The sequence below is a fragment of the Patagioenas fasciata genome, chromosome 29 (genome assembly GCF_037038585.1).
Source record: "Patagioenas fasciata isolate bPatFas1 chromosome 29, bPatFas1.hap1, whole genome shotgun sequence".
Lineage (NCBI taxonomy): Eukaryota > Metazoa > Chordata > Aves > Columbiformes > Columbidae > Patagioenas > Patagioenas fasciata.
Window position 1 is genome coordinate 1,810,838 of NC_092548.1, and position 20,975 is coordinate 1,831,812.

At 49.2% G+C, this 20,975-nt stretch overlaps 1 protein-coding gene across 3 annotated transcripts; it reads left to right on the forward strand.

Annotated features, from left to right (window-relative positions):
• The first annotated feature begins 33 nt into the window (after nt 1–33).
• On the forward strand, nt 34–17,137 carry LOC136113865 (dynein axonemal heavy chain 9-like). Of its 3 annotated transcripts, XR_011736012.1 has the most exons (9): nt 34–161; nt 636–744; nt 1,426–1,573; nt 2,842–3,016; nt 5,974–6,147; nt 7,531–7,738; nt 12,378–12,543; nt 13,965–14,230; nt 16,381–17,137. XR_011736012.1 is itself a non-coding variant. In XM_071800158.1 (8 exons), the coding sequence occupies exons 1-8, from the start codon at nt 51–53 to the stop codon at nt 16,412–16,414; spliced, it is 1,125 nt and encodes a 374-aa protein (XP_071656259.1). In that variant the 5' UTR covers nt 34–50; the 3' UTR covers nt 16,415–17,134. The 3 variants fall into 3 exon arrangements, 2 of the variants coding, with proteins under 2 accessions (XP_071656259.1, XP_071656260.1); XM_071800158.1 differs by lacking the exon at nt 13,965–14,230 and having other exon boundaries at nt 16,381–17,134; XM_071800159.1 differs by having other exon boundaries at nt 13,965–17,119.
• The last annotated feature ends 3,838 nt before the right edge of the window (nt 17,138–20,975 follow it).

Sequence of the window (20,975 nt, forward strand, 5' to 3'; positions counted from 1 at the left end):
GTGTTCATCACCATCTTCCTGTCACCCTCCCAGGCCTGTTTTCATCAATCATGCGAGAGCTGGCCAACATCACGCATGACGGTCCCAAGTGGATGGTACTAGATGGAGATATTGATCCAATGTGGATTGAGTCTCTTAATACTGTGATGGATGATAATAAGGTAATGAATATAAGTTAAAGAAGGAGATATTCTTTGACTGCGTGGCATGGTTCAGCCTAAAAATGCAGATGCTGAAATAACACCTCCTAGAATAATGCGGTTGTGTTTCTTCAGATACACCAAACAATATCACATATAGAAAATGGTGCATGAGGGGAAATAGCTCAAATCATGGTTTCATTGTAATTTCCCTTCCTGGAACTGGGCTCATGGATAATCACAGATGTCCTGATTGTAACTCCAGGCCCTTCAAAAATAGGGTGGGGTCATAATTCCCCACCTTTTTCCGCCGCTCGAAGGGAGTGCTGTTCCTTTGAGTCATGGAAGACAGTTCTACTACCTGCTGGAAATCAGCTGCATTCCCTCAAGGAACTGTGCTGGCAGCAACCAAGCTTTTTAGTGCAAAGTGCTGAATGCTTTTCATTCCTGTTCCTGGGGAAGATGTCATTCTGTCTGTCTGTCTGCCCAATGCAGGTGCTGACCCTGGCGAGCAATGAGAGAATCCCTCTGAACCCAACGATGCGGTTGGTGTTTGAGATCAGCCACCTGCGCACAGCCACCCCAGCAACCGTGTCCCGAGCGGGTGAGTCCTGGCCTGAGCTCCGCACTGGGATTTGCCGTGAACCCAGGAGGATCTAGTGCCATTAACCAGTCTTCTGTTGGCCAACTTGACTCCTGTTGCAAGTACCCAACCTGAGATCACAGCGGCCGTGGGTGGACAGGGCAGGTTTCTGACAGACAGACTGAGGATCCTGACCCCAAATGCACATGTGGAGCTGTCATCATCCTGGAGATTTACCCAGAGCACTCTGACTGTTGGTGGGTGATCATGGCTTCAGCGTTGCTGAGTGCTCCTGTTGTGCAAAGCCCTTTGGATGGACTTTATGAGGAGAAGGACAGTATCTGTCTCAAAGAGTTCTTGATCTTCTGAAGAAGTGCATGAAGTATGGGAGAAGGGAATGGAGGTGTCCCCTAGTTTTACACATGGGGAAATGGGGCCCAGAGCAATGAAACTGCTCAGACAAGACAATGTTCTGAATTTAGGGCAAGGTCATGAAAAGCGCCGTGGTTTCAAGGGTGAAGTTTCTTCACTGTTCATGTTTCTACTCTGCAGTGGGGCAGGAAAAGGGGGCAGGTAATGGGACGTCCCGTCATATTTGATAGGGTTTTAGTTGTGTGAAAGTACCTGGTAAACTCTGCTGGAAGAAAGGAACAGTTTCTGCTATGTCTTTACTATATGTTCTCTCTTACCCTGGGCCTAAAGGGATCCTGTACATCAACCCGTCGGATCTGGGCTGGAATCTTCCAGTGAGCAGCTGGATCGACAGGCGAGAGATCCAGTCCGAAAGAGCCAACCTGACCATTTTGTTTGATAAGTACCTGCCCATTTGCCTGGACACCCTCAGAACAAGGTACCATCTGATGAGTGATTGTGTCACCCGTGGTGAGGGCATGGGGACACCTGCCACTGTCCAGCCCAGCTGTGCTGCGCTGGGTTGTGCTGCACATGATCCTCCTTGCCCCTGGAAGCCCTGAGCATCATTGGCTTAAGCTCAGAGAACCAGCAGGGCGAGGTGGGCAAAGTGACGCTCCTGCCTGTATCGTGTTGGTCAGATCTGGTTTTCATCTGATTTTGATTTGATTTTTATTGTATTTCCTGTATCAACTCTCTATCTCTTGGAAAATAATTCCGGCAGATCCCAAAGAGAAAGCTTTTCAGCCTCCTGATGTGTCAGGCTAGACCTGAGCCCACTCCACAAGTTATTTTTCATTAAGAACTTGGGTATTTGGAAGGGTCCTAGTGCTTCTTGGCTTGATTTGGCTTTAAAGCAGTGTCCACAGGGAAGTCATGTGGTTCTTGCTTATCATCATGTGAAACCATTCTCTTTCTCATACTGTGGTGAGGACTGGCCAAAGTAGAGTCCCAGAAAACTTAAGGGAGCATCTCCCATCCTCTACTTGCTTCCTATAGTTGCACTTTCCTTTAAAAACAAAAGAAAAATCAGTGAGCATGGGAGATGTCAGCCAAAAGGGGGATGTGTCAGAAGGGTCTGGAATCAGGACTTAAACATTGTGCTAGGGAACTTCTCTCTGTGGGACCAAGTTGGTTTTGACTGTTGGTAGCAAAGTCAATCGGACGTTTCCCATTCTGTTTGCTGAACATTGTCTCAGAGCGTGAAATCCACGGGATTAGCTGCGGGCAACCCTGAGCTGAGTGTTTTGGTAGCTTGCTTAATTCAGAAATCGTAGAACCAACCTTTCAAATAGCTATAATTACTTTATGGAGGACTTCAGTGCAGCTACAATATTAGTTTGGAATTCTGTAAGTGTAGCTTAAATGAATGTAAAATGGCAAGATGAAAGGGTTTATTTTATTACTCCTCTATTTGACCGCTTTTGAACTCATCGTGCTCGCAGGAAATCATTGCCTTTAGCAAGTCTTCCATTCTGCTTCTTTCAAGAAGATCAAAGTTTTAAAATGCTTGAAACTTCTGATTATTGTTATTACTTGTATATGTGCCGGTGCCAGCGGGTCTGAGCGTGAGAATGGGTGTTCTCTTTATTGTACCTGGGAATAGGACACGTACCGCTGACAAGCAGAATGCCAGTGTTCTGAAAGAGCATTTCTAGTCTTCCTGGGTTGTGATGGACGTATTGCTTTCTAATTTCCATCCCTTAGATTTAAGAAGATTATTCCCATTCCTGAACAGAGTATGGTTCAGATGTTGTGCTACCTCCTTGAATGTCTCCTGGCAGAGGAGCACACACCTCCTGACTGTCCCAAGGAGCTTTATGAACTTTACTTTGTCTTTGCTGCCGTCTGGGCCTTTGGTGGATCAATGTTTCGAGATCAGGTAAGACGGAAGATGCCTCTTCAGCATCTTTCACACAGTTTGTTTGTGTGGTTTTGTGTTGTTTTGATTTCTTCATACTTTCTGAAACATAGTGCTATGCCAGTAATGCTGTTTTCCTGGGGCTCTCATATAGGTGATAATAAACTAGAAACACAACAATTCCTTTTACGAAAGGCCTCGTTATCCAGGGTGTAACACCACCGGAGAACAGCTGAGGGGTCAGTGGTAAAGGTGGAGGGATGTTTGCTTATGCAGATGCATTTCACTGGGGAGAAACATAAGGTTAACTTATAGAAGCCTGTGGATGTGCATAATGTGATCAAATTAAGACTGATTTATCAGATGGATGTATCAGTGGAGCAGTCTTTCAGCCTTCTGACTGCACAGGTAGACGTGCTACATAACACAAACCAGCCGGTGTTTTGTCACCAGGGCAGAGCAGAGCCGGAGGAACAACCTCCCTTGACCTGCTGGTCATACTTTTCCTAACGCACCCCAGGTGCCATTGACTTTCGTGGCCACAGGGGCACACCTACTCTTGGGTGGTTGCATCCCCTAGTCAGAGGACGCCTTATCCTCAGATCTAAAGTGTGTAGTCCTGATGTCTGGGTCTGCCCACACTGCACTGCTGTCAAGGGCTTGGAGATCCACGTCTGATCTCCGCTGGGCTTGTGTCAAACTCTGTGTTGTCTGGACTATGCGGGAGGTCTCTCCACGAATGTAACACCAGACACCCCTCCCCAGCTCGGGTGGAGGCACTGCCGTTCTTGATGGCTGCTCAAGTGCTCCCAGGGGTCTCTCTGTGTGTTTTCATGTACCTTAACGCCAGACCTAGAGTGTCTGCTGGTCTCTTCAGATTTGCTCCATGCCAAGGATCAGATGCTTCAGGAAGTGCTGAACAACACAGCTCAAGCTCAGCTGGGTGCTCACTTGGTGCCATCACACCTTGTGACCATTGAATGACCTGTGCGAGACCAGCTTCCTTGGTCCTTGTGGAGCCTCCATTTCCCATGTGCCAGCTGGGAAATACTCAGCCTTAGTGTTGCCAGTCTAGGATGACTTAAAGAAACAAAACAAACCACAATAAAGCCTGGGAAGCACTACTTGTCTTTGCTTCAGCAGTACAAGCGCAAGTATGCTGGTGTGCGGTGCTGTGGCAGCTGGCCGCTGTGTTCCCCGTGCCGCACAGTCAGTCTCGGGTGCATCAGGCCGGGCTCCTGCCTGCGGTAGTGGCTCTGGGTGGGCTGCAGGAGCAGCTGCAGGCACAGCGACCCTCCGGGAGGCTCCGCCGGGAGCCTGGCTGTGCGTTACTGCCCGCGATGCTCTGTAAATGTCAGAGCTGAGAGTGCGAGGATACAGCAGTCCGAGCAATGGGGAGCCTGATGAAAAATGATCCAATATAAAATCTGTTTATTGCTTTCCACCGAAGGTGCCCTTCGCGCTGACCTTTCGCGGCCGAAATGTCAGGAGAAACAGTCTGGGAGGCTTCCCACTACTCGGTGCTTGTTGGTGGGTAGCGGGGCCCCTGTATAAAAACAGATGATAGATTTGCCATTTCCTGGCTCTGAAATTAGCGGTAATCCATATGGGGTTTTTATTAAGGAAGTGGTTTGAATTCCGCACCGTTCTGGCAATAGAGCTGGGGCTGGAGTGGCTCCATTTAACCGCGGGGTCAGGGAGGGCGGGCAGCGCGGCACAGCGCGCTTGCAGGCGGTCTGGCTGTGCGGGGTAAGGGCACCCTTGTGGGAAAGCTTTTAGCAGCCACGCACGTCCCGCTCCACTGCGGGCGACTCTGCTGCCGCTGCTGAGGAGTTAGAACAACAGGAGAACGGAGAATTACAGGGATTCTGCCTCTCTGAATAGCATGAGTCTGCAAAATCGTGGATACTATTAATGTGTTTTTCAAATCCACTGGTCTTTTGAGGGACTGTGGCTCAGGAGGCTTTATGGAGGACACTTGGTTCAGTTCAGCAACAAACCCAGGTTTCCTTATGGAGGCCGAGCAGCCTATGGACAATGTGTTGGTGACCCCACATTGTATGGCTATGGGGAGGAGAGACCCGCAGACACCCCAGGAACAAACTGTGCTGTTAAAACGGGCTAAATGATGCGTCCGGTATTTCACAAACATCTTTCTCACAGCAATTTTCCTCTCCTCCTCCCCTCCACCTCTCTCCAGTTCCCATTGTCCACATGGGAAGGTGTTTGGGCAGAATGGCTGGCCCAATGTCATACAGGAGACCTAGGGCAGAGGAGGGGACTAAGCACATTTTGTGAGTCCTGACCCAGCATCTAAAGCAAAACTGTCACCCCAGTTGAAAAAATTCAGATGCTCCAAAATCTCCATGTGTAGAAAGATACAATGGGGAAAAGCAAGGAAACGGGTGCTTTGAGGGGAATGTGGCAGCGCAGAATCACGGCGGGGTCAAAGGGGCAGACCCTCGCTGCTGCTTTGGTGCGCTGGTGTCTGCAGTCCTGCTTGTCTGAAACGTTGTGGCTTGAAAAGAAGCCAGAAGACAACAACTCACTCTGAATAGAGTGGTGTGATTGATGAGGAAAGGCTTTGGTATGCATGCTGTGACTGACCATGAGCACAGATGTAGACGGATGTTGTGTCCTTGTCTGTTGGAAGAAGTAGGCACCAAGAATCAATCAAGTGGTCTGTTTAGTCATAGGCACGTATTTCTCTTTTTCAAATTGATCCATCTATCTAGTCTCAGACATACCAAGAGTGATCAACGCAGAGGATGAATTATTTAGATGAATAAATAGGACTGATGAGCAGAAATGAAGAAAATGAAAAATTAGGCTTAATAGCAGGAAAAATGATAAGAACTTTATGCTGTGGAATATATTTTAAGGACTAATCCCGCTCTGGTGGACTGGGATAGATAACATTCTCCATTACTAATTAATTGATCCAGATTAGTGTATTTTCTCCACTTTTTGTCTTATAGCTTGTGGACTACAGAGTGGAGTTCAGCAAGTGGTGGGTGGCAGAATTCAAGACTATCAAGTTTCCCTCTCAGGGCACAGTCTTTGACTTCTACATTGATCCAGAAACGAAGAAGTTTGAACCTTGGTCTAAACTTATTCCTCAGTTTGAATTTGATCCAGAAATGCCCTTACAGGTATGTGAACCTTGCACGTGTTTTGTCTGGGAAGAGCACATGCATTTTAGTGACTGTATGCAGGCATTTCAATTGAAGTCTCATTCGAGGTCAAGCACTTCAGAATAAGAATGGCATTCCGTCCTGGTTTTGTTAAAAACAAGTTTCTCTTTTAGTGAATTTGCCTGTCAGGTAAAACCTTCATATCAGCTGCGTTTTCCTGGAGAACCAGATCCATGTTTTGGTAAACATAGCAATGGAATGTGAGGTTATTGATAAGGACAGATTCGCATCTCGCGAGAGGGGCAATGAGAAACAGGTGACCAAGAAACTGACAAACAGAGTATAACATCCCATTCACGTGAATACTTCATATAAAAGTGGGAGATCACGAGGATCTCGCCCCTTTTGCTTATGGCCGAGATGAGGAGAGGACCTTGCTGGTCGTCCCTGCGAACTGAGGCCTCATGACAGACTGAATCCAGCTCCGGTTGGCTGCACAGTCCAGTCCAGGACTTCAGGTGCCAGCTCTGCAGTTGCTGGGGCTTTCAAGATTGGTTTTGTATATTTTGTATTATTTTCTCTATTCTTATTAGTAGCATTAGTAAAACATTTTTAATTTTTCCAATTCTCTTCTATCTATCCTTCTTTCCCTCCCAATCACCTGTCCTGAGTGGGAATGGGGGAGAGAGAGGGGCTGAAGGTGGGGGAGAGGGGGCTAACAACACATCTGCCATGGTTGTATTGTCACCCCACAATCAAAACCCTTGACACATTCTTTATGAAGTACAACTCAATTACCCATCTTTCTTTACTGTACTTTGACTGTGAAGACTCATCCTCCATCCATCTTCCAGAGCTGAGTGATGTACATGAGGCGCAGGCTCAGAGACACCTATGAGCCAGGGCTGGTGTGCCCAGGGTGCGGGATGGAGGTGCGTTTGGCCTGCAGAGAGAAGCAGGATGTGGGACAACGTAGTGACAAAGTCCCTGAGACACCATCTCGTCATTCTGCGTGGCTGAAAATAGGGTTGTTTATATGATTTGGACGAAAAATGAGAGTTGCTGCAGGTAGTGAATTGCGTTTGCCAGCTATGCCTTTCTTTCCTTTTAGAGGTGCCACAGTGAGCAGATGACTTGTAAAAATTGTTACCATTTTAGCAAAATGTGTGTTTGCGGGGAGATCCAGATGTTGCTCTCAGCATCCCGCTGTCATTGTTTCGTCTGTACAGATAGTTTGACTTGAATGGTTGGTAGCAGTGTATTGTTCCCTTCCTAGCGCCATCTAGAAACTCAGGTCACCGCACTCATTCCTGGCTCTCCCAGTTTGATGTCTCCTCAGAACATGGCAGTGGGGTGGTGCCACAGATGGGTACACTTACCTGCTCGTTTTGCCCCTCTCAGGCTTGCCTGGTGCCCACCACCGAGACGGTCCGTGTGCGGTGCTTCATGGACAGGCTCCTGGAGCGCCGGCGCCCCGTGATGCTGGTGGGCAACGCCGGCACGGGGAAGTCTGTGCTGGTGGGGGACAAGCTCTGCTCACTGGATACAGACGCCTATGTGGTGAAGAAGGTCCCGTTTAACTACTACACCACCTCTGCCATGCTGCAAGGTAAGACAATGGCTGAGATGTGGGACTTCTGCCTGGCAGGTCACCAAATTCCTGGGGTGTCCGTCGGGGTTTGGAGCTGGGTGTGCACTGTGGGCACTGCACTGGCACCCACTGACTCTTAAATCCCACTGTGAAACTCACTGGTCCGCAGACTCCTGGTTTTATGGAAAATGGCATTTCCCAACATGAGGGATTGAATTCTGAACACCACGACTCTGGTTCAGGGCTGTGCAAAGCACACACTTAAATCTGCTGCTGTTCTCTACAGCACACAGCTCGTACTTGACTTGAGGTGTGTCTTTAATACGCTTGAATTTAAGCCCGTGCTGAATAGAATGGGTTGCTTGGCTGGGATCTAAGCTGTCCTCAGAGTGCAATGATGGGAATTGCATCCCAGTTGTCAGTGAGGACAGTGCTAATGGGGATGTGCAGGTGCTGCTGGTTCCTGGGCTGTCCCCCGCATCCTGATGCAGCCCCGTGTGCTCCCACGGAGCGGGTGCCACATCCCACCGCCCCAGGGGACACGGCTGCTGACCCTGGGAGGCTCTGACCTGGGGAAGCCCATGAGAATATCTTTGATGAGGATTTTGGCACATCAGTGAAAGATGAAGTTTGAGACCAGGATAAGGTCAGTTCTGCTGTGTAGTCTTTTCACAGATGAAGAGAAAGAGGGAATTGTTGAAAAGTGACTCATTTTGGAATGGTATTTTCACTTTCAGTTGACCTAAAGAGAGAGGATAATTTTCTACATGTATTTATTAATCAGGAATGAAACAACCTTGCTTGTTTTGAGTTGAACAACAGCTGTGGGTCACTGTAAACCAAAATAACTTCCTTTATGGAGTTTGGTCTGACCCAAGTGTCCTGAAATCCCTTTACTCCCTCTACAGGACCAGCACCAGTGAGACCAAGGTTTTAACCTTCACCATGTGGGTTTTTCCTGGCCAGGTGGCCCTGGGGCGAACACGCTCACGGCCATGAGCATCACAGCCCCTGTCTGTGCTCTGCTGGGCTCCCGACACTGCAGATGTTTTAAGGAAGGTGTCAGAGTTTAAAGTTGCCCTGTGGGACTGATCCACTCGCAGAGGTGACAGCACAGGCTCAGCCCACGCTGTGTCACCTGGGGCTGTGTCGTGGAGTCACGGCAGCTTTCTGGGGCAGGTCTGAAGGGTTTTGGGTCTTGCTAGTGTGTGATGGCTGCAGTCTCCCTCCTCCCTCCCAGGTGCCCCTTTGCTTTTTTCCCTGTGTTGGGGTCTCTGCAAAATGCCCTTGAGCTGCTAAATGGGCTGAGCTGTCTGGCTGGCTGTCTGTCTGTCTGTCTGGCTGGCTGTCTGTCTCTCTGTCTCTCTGTCCAGCTGCCTGGGTGGGGGACAAAGATGCTGAGGGACCTAGAGATTCTTTCTTATGGGGAGAGACTGAGAGCTCTGGGGCTGTTGAGCTGGAGAAGAGAAGCTGAGAGGGATCTGATCAATGGGATCAATATGTCAGGGTGGCTGTCAGAGGATGGACCAGAGTCTGTTCAGTGGTGCCCAACGCCAGGGTGAGGGGCAGCGGGCACAGACTGAAACACAGGAGGCTCCATCTGAACATGAGCAGAAACTTGTTTGCTGGGAGGTGCCAGAGCCTGGCCCAGGCTGCCCAGAGCGGGTGTGGAGTCTCCTTCTGTGAGACATTGAAACCCGCCTGGACCCGCCTGTGTGATCTGCTCTGTGACCCTGCGTGAGCAGGGCTTGGACTGGGGGATCTGCAGAGGTCCCTTCAGCCCAACCAGCCTGGGATCCTGTGATTCTGTGAATGTGCAGCCGTTTGTCTCCAGCTGGATGGGCGAGTGTGTGCAGGTGTTATTTGTACAGGCAGACCTGGCACCGTGTCCCTGGTCATGAGCTGTGGGCTGAGTCAGTGATTTTCTTCCCCTGCACAGAGGAGCAAGTTGTCTTGTGTGTGGATGAAGATGTGGTGGTGAGATTTGCATTGAGAAGCATGATTTATACTGCTTGGCCTGGATCCCTGCTGCTCATTTTTTAGAGTTAATTTGTCCCTTTTTGTGTAGTTTGTCACTTGGCTGCTTTATTCTTTTCCCCAGCAGGCACATCTTTAAATTTGTAAAACATGGGCACAAAGTAATTTTGGATTTTTTCTTACTTAAAAAAGATCCTAACCTGAGTTCCAGTAGTTCCTTAGACAAGGTGCCTGTTGCTGCAGAGATGTATAAGATGCAGCCCTTAGGGGAAGCAGAGTTGTTGTTCAACCCATCCCTGCATCCTGTGGCTTCCAGAAGCGCCGTGTGCACAGGGGTTAAAAGGAGCCCAACACTCTCTCTGCCTGAACCTGGGGCCAGTTTGGGGATTTTCTGGAGTTTATTGTGACTAAATACCACATTCTGTGGCATTTGCCCTGGGCCTCGCTCTGCTTCGTGCCCTCTTGGGCCTCTGCCCCTCCATCAGATGTAGCCCTGACTTCTGTCATTCAGAGAAATTGCAATAAATCTTGTGGTTTTTTTGTTTGGGTTCTTTTTTTCCCTCTCCCTTGCTCACCAACCAGAAGGTACGAGGTGTCCAGACTGTTTCTTTGAGGTGCTGGTTTGAGTATGTGTCAGGATCTCACACAGACACACCGCCCCTTATTATTATTGTGAGATACGGCTTTGAATTAAAATACCACTTCCACGAACATGTCACTTGATCCCCAGTAATTGCATTTCAGTGTGATGAATCTCTTGCATACTTGTTTAACCTCAAAAAGGGCTGATTTTATATGTTAATTAGGGACTAATTACATTTAAATTAAATGCTTATTTGAAACACTTAATTTAACTTGCTACCAGAAATTTCAAATATTGTGGTTTTATTGAACGGGGAGAGAGGCTCCGCTGAGGAAAGATTCATCATTTTTCGTAGCACAATCCATTCCTTTGTGCAGCAGCTGTCTGTGACAAGAAATCAGCTGCGTTTTGAGTGGTGAGCAAGGCGAGCTGTCTGCAGTGCACCCAAGCAGGAAAACCCAGCGTTTTGAAAGGTCTGTGATCTGAAACAAACCAACGGAATATAAATCTTCCTTAACAACTTTTGCACGTGATAATAAATGGCTTAAAAAAACTCCCAGTCCCGTTTACATTTGCCAGTCTTCCCTAATTACAAAGAATTGCTACTTACCGTGTGCTGCTTTATAGCACCTTATAGGTCTGTTGCCAACCCAAAACTGCTAATGAAACAAATTCTTCGAGTAAGCACAGGGCAGAAAACCCACCCGGGGTCTGGGCAGAGGAGCGTTGCTTCCGTTTGCTTTTCCACTTACTGAGACAGTAAAGGTTGCCTGGGCTGCAATCAGAGGAATCAATAACCTATAGAACATGATGTGCAGCGACGTGGGGTGATTTTTATTAAATATCAGCCCAGGATTATAAATATTCCCCACGTTTTATGAGCTAGAGCAACATATGACCCCAGCCTTCTGCTAAAACAAATTAAAGTCTTCCAAGGCTTTGAAATGCGAAACTGTTCTCTCCGTGCTTTCCTTTGCGTGTGCGTGACCCTACTTGAAACTAGGTGGTAATTTGACAGCTCGTGTTGGAATTAAGTCTTGTCACATTATCTGGAGGGTTGGGTAACGCTGGTGAGAAGATCAGGGAACTTATGATTATTTGATGCATTTAAATAAAAGTGTCATGTTGGTTGTTCTGAAGATGTCCAGGAATTTGGCCCTGAGATCGCCTATTTTTGTCTAACAGGGTAAAAGATGCATATATTCACAAAACCAGCAGCTTTGCTCGTGGGCTTCTGTGCCCACAGCATCCATCTCCCTTTCTCCATCGCAGCGCCCAGTGCCTGCTGCCCTGGCCACGCTGCAGTTGCCGCATCGCCGGGGCAGGCAGCAGGGGATGCTCACTGCTCTGGCACAGCCACCTCTGCAAGCAAGATTTCGTTTAAAAAATTATGCAGAAGAGATTCAAAAGGCTTTATCTTGCATGAAAAGCTCTTGTTTGCTCTGAGGTAGACATGTTTTGTAGCAGACGAAGTTTGTTGTATTTTTGTTTGGAAGGAAGAGTTGAGAGCTTTCTGATTTAAGTCAAACCAAAGTGCTGACCAAGGGTCCCTGCAGGGCTCTCAGCTGCACTGTAGAATCATAGAATCAGTTGGTTGGAAGAGACCTTCAGGATCATCGAGTCCAACCATAACCCAGCTCTAGCACTCTAGTCCCTGAGAACCTCATCTCCACGTCTGTCCAACCCTCCAGGGCTGGTGACTCCAGCACTGCCCTGGGCAGCCTGTTCCAATGCCCCACAGCCCTTTGGGGAAGAAATTGTTCCCCAGATCCAGCCTCAGCCTCCCCTGGTGCAACTTAAGACCATTTCCTCTGCTCCTGGCGCTTGTTCCTGGGGAGCAGAGCCCGACCCCCCTGGCTCCAAGCTCCTTTCAGGCAGTTCAGAGATCAGAAGGTCTCCCCTCAGCTCCTGTTCTCCAGCTGAACCCCCAGGCCCCTCAGCTGCTCCTCATACAGCTGCAGCTGGGGGACATCTCAGCTCCTTGAGGGGCCGCTGTAGCTACACACAGCACAGCATTGAGCTGGGCTGAGAAATCATTTTTATTTTGCAGCCGTTGCTCTCCCAGTAGATGAGCTTTGCACCTCTGCCTCCCTACAGGTATGCTTGAGAAACCTCTGGAGAAAAAGGCTGGTAGGAATTATGGCCCTCCAGGTACCAAGAAGCTCGTGTACTTCATTGATGATCTCAACATGCCCGAGGTGGACGCTTACGGGACAGTGCAGCCCCATACGCTGATCCGGCAGCACCTGGACTACGGCCACTGGTAGGAGCCTGCTTGGGCTTGGTTGTCGGAGACCTTTTTGTTCAGCTCCAGTGCTGGGGAGTGGGTTTGAGAGAATCTCAAAGCGTGGGTCCCTCTTCCCATTGCATACTGCTGGGCTAGGGCTGGTTGGGAGGCTCTGGGTGAACTGAGAGTTGAGCACCCTCAGGGCTTCCCCTGTCCCCAGCAAACAAATTCACTTAGAATCACAAAACGTCCTGAGCTGGAAGGGACCCGCAAGGATCATCGAGTCCAGCTCCTGTCCCTGCACAGGACAACCCCACAGTTCACACCGTGTGTCCGAGGACGTTGTCCATCGCTTCTTTAATACCGCTTGATTGCTTACTCATAGCTGGGTTGAGAGGAGCTTTGCTCTGCTCTTGCTGTGGCTTGTGACTGTGGTCCCAGTGCAAAGCCTGCGAGGGGAGCGCGATGCTCGGCCTTGCTGCCCCGCGACGCTGAGAGCAGAGGCGGCTGTGGATTTGGCCTCAGCTGGGGTGAACCCCCCTGCTGTGAGCACCTAACATTGTCTTCTGTCAGGCAGCAGCAAACAACCATTATCTAGGCAGAGGTGATTTGAAGGAAAAGCAGTGACTGTTTTGGAAGGAGATTGGTGTGTTTTACACTTTAGCCAGCAGCTCTGTGTGGGACATGAATATTTGCATCTCTCCACAGGGAATACAGGGCAGGGACGCATTGCAATTTCCACTCTCCTCAGCTGTGTGCATGCCTGAGCTCTGCCAAAAGCTTCCGAGGAACAGAGACAGTGGAGCGGAGGCAGAAATCTTGGGCTGTGGGTGTCAGGGAAGTCAGGCAGATAGAGGGTGAGGGAGCTGCGAGGGAGCGTTGGAGGCACAAGGGGCTGCAGCGAGGAGTAGGGGGATGCAGTGAGGCGCAGAGGGATGCAGTGAGGTGTGGGGGATGGAGTGAGGCATAGGGGGATGCAGCGAGGTGCGGTGGGATGCAGCAACGTACAGGGGATGCAGCGAGGTGCGGGGGGATGCAGCAACGTACAGGGGATGCAGCGAGGTGCGGGGGGATGCAGCAACGTACAGGGGATGCAGCGAGGTGCGGGGGGATGCAGCAACGTACAGGGGATGCAGCGAGGTGCGGGCGGATGCAGCAACGTACAGGGGATGCAGCGAGGTGCGGGGGGATGCAGCAACGTACAGGGAAACACCCCCTGGGACTAACTGGGGGGACGGGGTGAGGGGGTAACCAGGGGGCTGTGCAAGAAGCCGGGCTGACTGTCGGCAGCCGGAGGAGGGGAGCGCTTTGCTCTGGGTCGGGGGACCCAGAACTGGGGGGACGCAGCAGCTCCGCGCCCCGCCGCGGGGGGCCCACAGCCCCATGTCGCAGCACTTTGCAGCCGCAGGAAAGCGCCCGGCACTTCCGGTTGATGGGCGCTCTGGTCACGCCCACAGCCCTCGGCTGACAGACGGCGCCCTCGTTTAGTGAAACGCCTGGGAGCGGAGAAGCTTCTGGAGCACTGACCGCATACGGGCCCAGCTCGGATTCCCTTGGGCTTGACAAGGAGGCTGTGGGACCTTCCGGCGGTTTCGGTGCGGGGCTGCGGGCGGAGCGTTGTCCTCAGACTGCGGACCCTGCGGGAGCTCCCCGGGCAGAGCGCCCCCCGCCCCGCCGGCCGGTGGTTGTGTCTGCTGGAGATCCTGCGGAGCCGCCAGCTTTCGTGAGTGGGGATGTGCCTTTGGAATTGTCATTCAAAGGGTAGATAAGCACAGCTCGGCTTCAGCCGGGACGCCTCTGTGCCTTTAGTTTTTGTTTTTCCCTCACCTTCCCTTTCGCGCGGAGCGGCCCGGCCCGGGACGGGGGGGTGTGGGTGTGTGTGCTGAGGGAACACCTCGTACCCAGCAGCCTGCTCCGTGCCGCTGCTCCTTGTCCCTGCATTTATATACGATACACAAATGTAAAGCAAACGGGGGGGGTGCGTGGGAGCAGGAGCGGCTGGGGGCTCCCGGGCCGGGCCTGACGCCTGCAGCGCCTCACGCTTTCCCGCTCCCGTCGCGCCGCCATCTTCGGCGCGGGCAGTGAAGCCGCCGCACTGAGGCCGTGCCCCGTGCCGCCGGGGAGGAGGGGAGCTGGTCGCTCTGGGAGCCGCTCTTGGGAAGCGGGCGGCGCACCCCGCCGAGGAGGGGGAGTTAACGTCCTTCGAGTCCTCCTCCTCGGGTACCGGCGCCGTTCGGGCGGTGGCTGATGAGGTGTCTGTGGCGGGGCGGGGAGAGCGCGGCCGCTGTGCCCTCACTAGAGATGGCGGCGGGGCGGTCTCTGGCGCGGACAGGACGGCGGCCGCGGGGAGCGGCGCTCCAGCCCTATCTGTGATAATAAGAATTAAAAGTGTGTGGGGAAGGAATATATTAGTGGAAGATTCCCCAGCTTATTTATTAGAGACAAACGTTTTACAGGCTCTGGGTGTGGAAGCACAGTTACTGCCTGGGGGGGTGATAAGGAGAAAATTTGAGAGCTATTCTATTACCTGGAAGTTTGTGTTGGTTTTGGCCAGGGTGGAGTTAATGTTCTTTGTGGTACCTAGTATGGGACTATGTTTTTTGATTCGTGCTAAAAGCAGTGTTGATAATAGAGAGATGTTTTTGGTACTGTTGAGCAATGCTTGCACAGGGTGGCCTGTTCTGCCTCCCACACTGCTCCACCAGCAAGTGGGCTGGGGGGAAGCGACAGCCAGTGGCACACTTATCTAAGCTCTTAGAGCCAGTGTCTTGAGTGTGTGCAAACTGCAGCAGTCACCGCTCTTCTGGTGAAAGAAAGCAGGAAATTAAACCCTGCTGCTTTCCTGAGGAGAGATGACAATGGGCTGCACCTCCTCATAGATGGGACTTCAGGGATAATTCAGGGGAAAAGACACAATGGGTGTGCCATCGTTGAAGGTGTGAGTGGTGAAATAAGAAACGGGCAGGTTACCTAAGAACTGGTCAGCTCAAACATGCCAGCTATACGCTGTCAATCAGGCACTGCAAATGTTAGATGGAAAAGAAGGTACCATCTGTAACGGTTCTAGATATGCATTTGGAGTAGTGCACACCTTTGGGAAAATCTGGGAAGAATGGGGTCTAATGAATAGCAAAGGGAAAGAATTGGTTTGTGAAGAACCAGTTGGACAAGTGTTACATAATCTGATGTCACCAATAGAAGTGGCTGTAGTACATGATGTCCATTGGGACATCAGAGGGGAAACTCCTTTTGTGTCAGGGGAGATTGGTTATCAGATGAAATGGCCTGAGAAGCAGCCTTAAAACCTGAAGTGATAACTGTAAGTTATCTCACGCTTGAGGTCCTGGCCTCACAGGAAATTCCAGTTTTTGATGAAAAATAAGAAGAAGTCCTCCAAGAATTAGGAGCCAGGGAACAGAGTGGGAAATGGGTACTCCCAGATGGTAGAGAAATGTTAAATAAGCAAATCATGAGGGAGGTATTAGCGATTCTACATCAGGAGAGTTATTGGGGAACACAAGCAATGTGTGACGTAATACGGGAATTTATACTATAGCCAAGCAAATTTGTGAAAGATGGGTGGTTTGTAAAGGAATAAATAAAAGGCACTTAAAAAGCAGCCTGCAGGAGGGCAGGGTCCAAGTTTACAACTCTCTCAAAATATTCAAGGTGATTTGCCTGTAGCTGGTCGAATTAAATACATACTAGTGTTGGTTGATCACCTTGCCAGCTGGGGAGAAGCTTTCCTCCTGAGCACTGCCACAGCAGCAGTGGTAGCAAAAGTTTAAGAACAGGTGGACCTCCACAGTTTGAAACTAAGGATTTATTTCTCAAAAACTGTATACTCGGGTTGTCTTGCCTATCTTCTCTCAGGCACAAGGCCTTCTGGCACAAACTCTGCCTTTAGAGTTTGCAGCTCACAAGTTTCAGCCTGAAAACTGGGTCCTGGTCAAATCCTGGAGAGAAACGGAAGCTTCAGCCAGATTGGGAAGGAGCATTTCAAGTTCTGCTGCTCACCGAGACAGTGGTACGACCAGCTGAGAAAGGGTGGACTCATTAGACACGGATTAAAGAGCCAATCGAACCTCCAAAGGACAATGACGAGTGGCAAGTATTGACAACTGATGACCCCCTTCGACTAAAGATACAGAGATGAAAATGAAATGAAACCTTTGGGGATTGTTAATCCTGTGTATGTAGAATTTACAAATGGGTTACTTAACAAACGTCACTGAAACTGAAGGTTCCCTAACAATTTGAGTAGATGATTGCCACATCCTTAACTGTGGGGATGTACAGAGCTAAAGAGAATGGAGTTATGAAAAGAAACGTGTCCAAGGGGCCTGAGTCTAAGGATGATTTAAATAAGTGCACAGTTTTTGTTACTGTCTCTCATTGCCCCTCCTGGTACAGTGTTATTTGGAGCACAGAGTTTAGGGGATGGACAGTGAGCAATGAACGGTTATAGAGTTGCAAAGAAAAATGACCCTGTCTAAAGGACAGTCTCTCCCAGGATGTGAGTCTCTGCAGTGCAACCCTTTGCTAATTGCAAGACAGAGAGCAGATGATTCAGTAAGTGGGGTTTATGGATCACAAATAGACATTAGTAGAAAAGATGCCCTGGGAAGGTTCAACATATATGGAGGTACAAATGCCTGGGTAGAATGGATCAAATATATGGTGCAAAGCCTAAACGAGCAATTGCTATGCCTGTGCGGCAGGAAGGCCTGTGGCCCAAGTGGTACCCTTCCCTCTGGGGTGGAGCGAAGATTGACAGGGGATGGAGTGCGTCTTAGCCTTATGCCAAGACTCTACGGCATGGAGAAATAAGTCGTGTCATACTCTCTCCCTACTGTTTCCAGCTTTGCAGGGAAAAATATCAAAATTCCCCTGGCATTTTCAGGAATAATTGGAAATCATACTGCCTGTCTCTCACGACGCGGCAGGAATGATACCAAGTTCCTAGGAACATGAGTAGGTGTGCAGAGACACGGGAAGTTGGTCCTCATATGTCCTCAGATGCTTCTTGAGTGGATCTTTGGTGGTACTGTGGGAAGATGACACTTCATTCCATTTTATCCCCCACTGGGAAGGTACCTGTGACGTCGTACAATTGGAAATTCCTTTTACCCTGGCATTTGAACACTGTGATCCATCAGGGCAACAGAAAAAGGAGTTGAGGGCTTTCCTCTGATGACAGGGTTTATTTCAATTAGATTGGGGTCCCCAGAGGAGTCCCCAAGGAACACAAAGCAAGAAGTCAAGTTAGCTGCGGGTTCTGAGTCCTTTTTGTTTTGGTAGGTAACTACAAACAAGAATGTAGACGGGATAAATAACATTTATTTATAAGTTATACTAGACAAGCAGTTAAATGAATCACCAAGCAATTAGATGCTACTAGTAGAATGGCATGGGAAAATAACATGGTCCCAGATACGATGTTGGCAGAAAAAGGTGATATATGTCTAACCACAGCTTCAGCAGAAGAATTGGCTGAGAATTCAGGTGTAGATAGTCCACTCATGGGATTGTTAGAATCTTGGTTTGGAATATTGAGAGAAATTACTTCTTTAATCGAAGTAACAGAAGCACTGATTTCTATAGCGTGCTACATCATTGCGTGTCTGCGAGGACTTGTTCAACACCTTATTGGACAGCTCTATCAAAGCAAGTGCCTTTAGGGCCACTGCCATGCTCAGATAAAATGATCCTGCTAAAAGAACAAGAAGAAAGAAAGAACAGCAAATGCATAACTCCAGAAGAAAAACGTGAAATCGTGTTGTCTAGGCTTGAAGCCACCTATACAACTGTATCATAAGAAAGTGCAAAACCTCCTCCATTTCAGTCCTGCAGCCCGGCACTAGATTTTCCTCTTCCCTCCCTTTGGCTTGCTCCCTTCGCTTTCTCCCTTTGTTCCATATCCTTCTTTCCGACTTGTCTCTTGGAGACTTTTGGCCACGCTGGACCCAAGTCTGGGGATGTTTTGGAAACTTTTCCGAGGCCTCGCTGCTGACAGGGGGGACAGCAGGCAGTGACAGGCCCGGGGCTGACAGGCTCCCCCTCCCCTAGGGGGCGCTCGGCTGCCACACCCAGCTGACATAGAACCTTTGTCACAATGCCCGCTACCGTGGGGAGGATGCGGGCACTCTGCGGGTGACAGGGACACAGCAGGACTTGGTGTCAGCTCAGCAAGTTCTCAGTTCCCCAAAGAAGCTGAATGAGGTGTGTTTAATACAGTAAGGTGCTACGTATTCATAATGACCCCAGGAACGCCTCTACATATTCATAACCTTTCCCGCTTCTTCTTAAAATGAGTCCCAGGTGATCATTTCCGTAGTCTCCTCCTTGACCCCTCCCTGTTGCACCTGCGCAGTGCCATCTGGTGGTCTTGAGGAGGGTCTTTGGATGAAGGCTCCTTCAGCCTCGTCACAGTGACCTCTTTACCTTTGGCTCATTATGTTGAGTGGACTGGAACCCAAGCTGCCAAGTCGATTGAAATCAGACTGGTTCCCCCCTTTTGCTGTAAATCTTCGTTATCTCGTCTTCTCAAGTTTACATCTAGGTGCTGTAAAACCTCTTACCTTGGCATTCGACGAGGTTCTGTTTTTTCTTAACATAATGGGTTAGTTAGTTAGTTAGTTCCCTCTGTCAGTTCCCCCCTTTTCGGGAAGGTTAGTAAATTCTTGTACTAACGTGATGATTCCCTATTTAACCTTTTCTCAGACCACAAGTAAGAAGGCTGCTTCGACAGGAGAAGACTTATCTTTCTCCCTCAAAGAACAAACAAATTCTCATGTTGAACAAAACATTCGTGTTGCTCTTCTGGGGCAGCTGATGACCGGGTGGCTGGTGCCCCGGCAGCAATGGCATCTGTTGGGCTGCAGCGGGAGCTCGCGCTCTTTGGCGTGGTGACCCCGCTCACTGCAGTTCCTAGCGCTTTCCTTTTGGGTTTCTTCTTCCCAGTGCGATGGCCAGGTCCAGTTTGGTGTTATCTTTTAAAATCATTAGTTTATACCCCGTTCCTTTTGCTGCCATTTCAGGATCTATAGGCGTGCCTGAGATTTGCATGGCTTGGACTACTGAATGTATTAACCGAACAAAGCACGGGGTCATACGTGGCACAAACAGTAAACCCAGAAATGCACATACTATCATGAAGCCTATTTTCTTCCACCAGGCTCCCCCAAATAAGTTACCCCACCAATGGCTAGTAAGTATAGAATTCCATTTCTGTACTGGTACATGTGCAACGCGTTTTATCTCCTCTGCTATTTTCATTATGGCTTCCCCATCGTTATCTCTTTCCAAACAACACTCCGAAGTATTCAGTTTCCCACAGACGCCCCCCTCTCTTCAGCTAAAAGCCAATCTCACGCTCCCTGATTTTGGTACACTGCAGCTCTGGTCTGAGACAATTGTCTCGCTATGAGATTCGGTGCCTCAGCCGTCTGGTTGCTTATTATTTCAACCACTGCTTGCAACCGAATAATTTGGTTTAGCATATATATAGGGGTACGGGATCCCCAGTTTCCATCTTGGGCCCATGTGGCTGGATCATAGTATTCAGATATTCTTTGTGCAGGCCATTCACCATCTTTCCAAGTTTGCATTCCTCCTATGGGGCATTTATTAAACTCCTCTCTGTTTCAAGTTTTGTCTTGCACTCCCCCTCCATCTGAATAGCCCCACTCACCACCTTGTGTAAAACAGATGCTCTGTTGTCCCCTAGGGCAGGAGGCAGAGCCTACAGCGAGTCCACCTTTCTCTAGGTTAGTTGCTACCCATAATTTCTGCCCTTGGATTTCACACTTCTCCAATTTTGTTCTATCATAACATCCAGAATTAATACGAGTGTGATAATGTAGAACATACTGGGTTAGTCTTCCTATTCTCACACGCTTGTAGCATTTGGTACAGTGAGAGAGTGAGAGAAAATGGAATGCTCTTATTGTGGAAATGTGGGATATTTACCCCGAGGACGGCAACTGTTAGAAATGACTAAAGGAGGAAAACTCAATACACTTTGGAAAATCAGAGGGGCTGAAAATATTTGTGGTGTTTCTTTTTTGTGGGGCAACTTGTTTAAATGGCAAAGGGGCATGTAATTGGTAAAGTAGGAGGTAATGAGGTCTAGTTTTTAGTAAAAACAGAAGCTACCCTATCCCTTCTAAATTCTACCCTAAAAAGATCTAAAACTGAAGAAAGAGTTGTAATAAATGGGGTAGCAGGGAGGAAGGAGAGACAATTATGAATAAATTCCTATCTGTGATAATAAGAATTAAAAGTGTATGGGGAAGGAATATATTAGTGGAAGATTCCCCAGCTTATTTATTAGAGACAAACGTTTTACAGGCTCTGGGTGTGGAAGCACAGTTACTGCCTGGGGGGGTGATAAGGAGAAAATTTGAGAGCTATTCTATTACCTGGAAGTTTGTGTTGGTTTTGGCCAGGGTGGAGTTAATGTTCTT

Excerpts from the sequence above, each read along its gene's own strand:
- LOC136113865 (XM_071800158.1), top strand. The coding sequence starts at position 51 with ATGCGAGAGCTGGCCAACATCACGCATGACGGTCCCAAGTGGATGGTA. Across the intron at positions 745-1,425 it reads AGCAACCGTGTCCCGAGCGG|GGATCCTGTACATCAACCCG; the intron begins GTGAGTCCTGGC and ends CTGGGCCTAAAG. Across the intron at positions 1,574-2,841 it reads CTGGACACCCTCAGAACAAG|ATTTAAGAAGATTATTCCCA; the intron begins GTACCATCTGAT and ends TCCATCCCTTAG.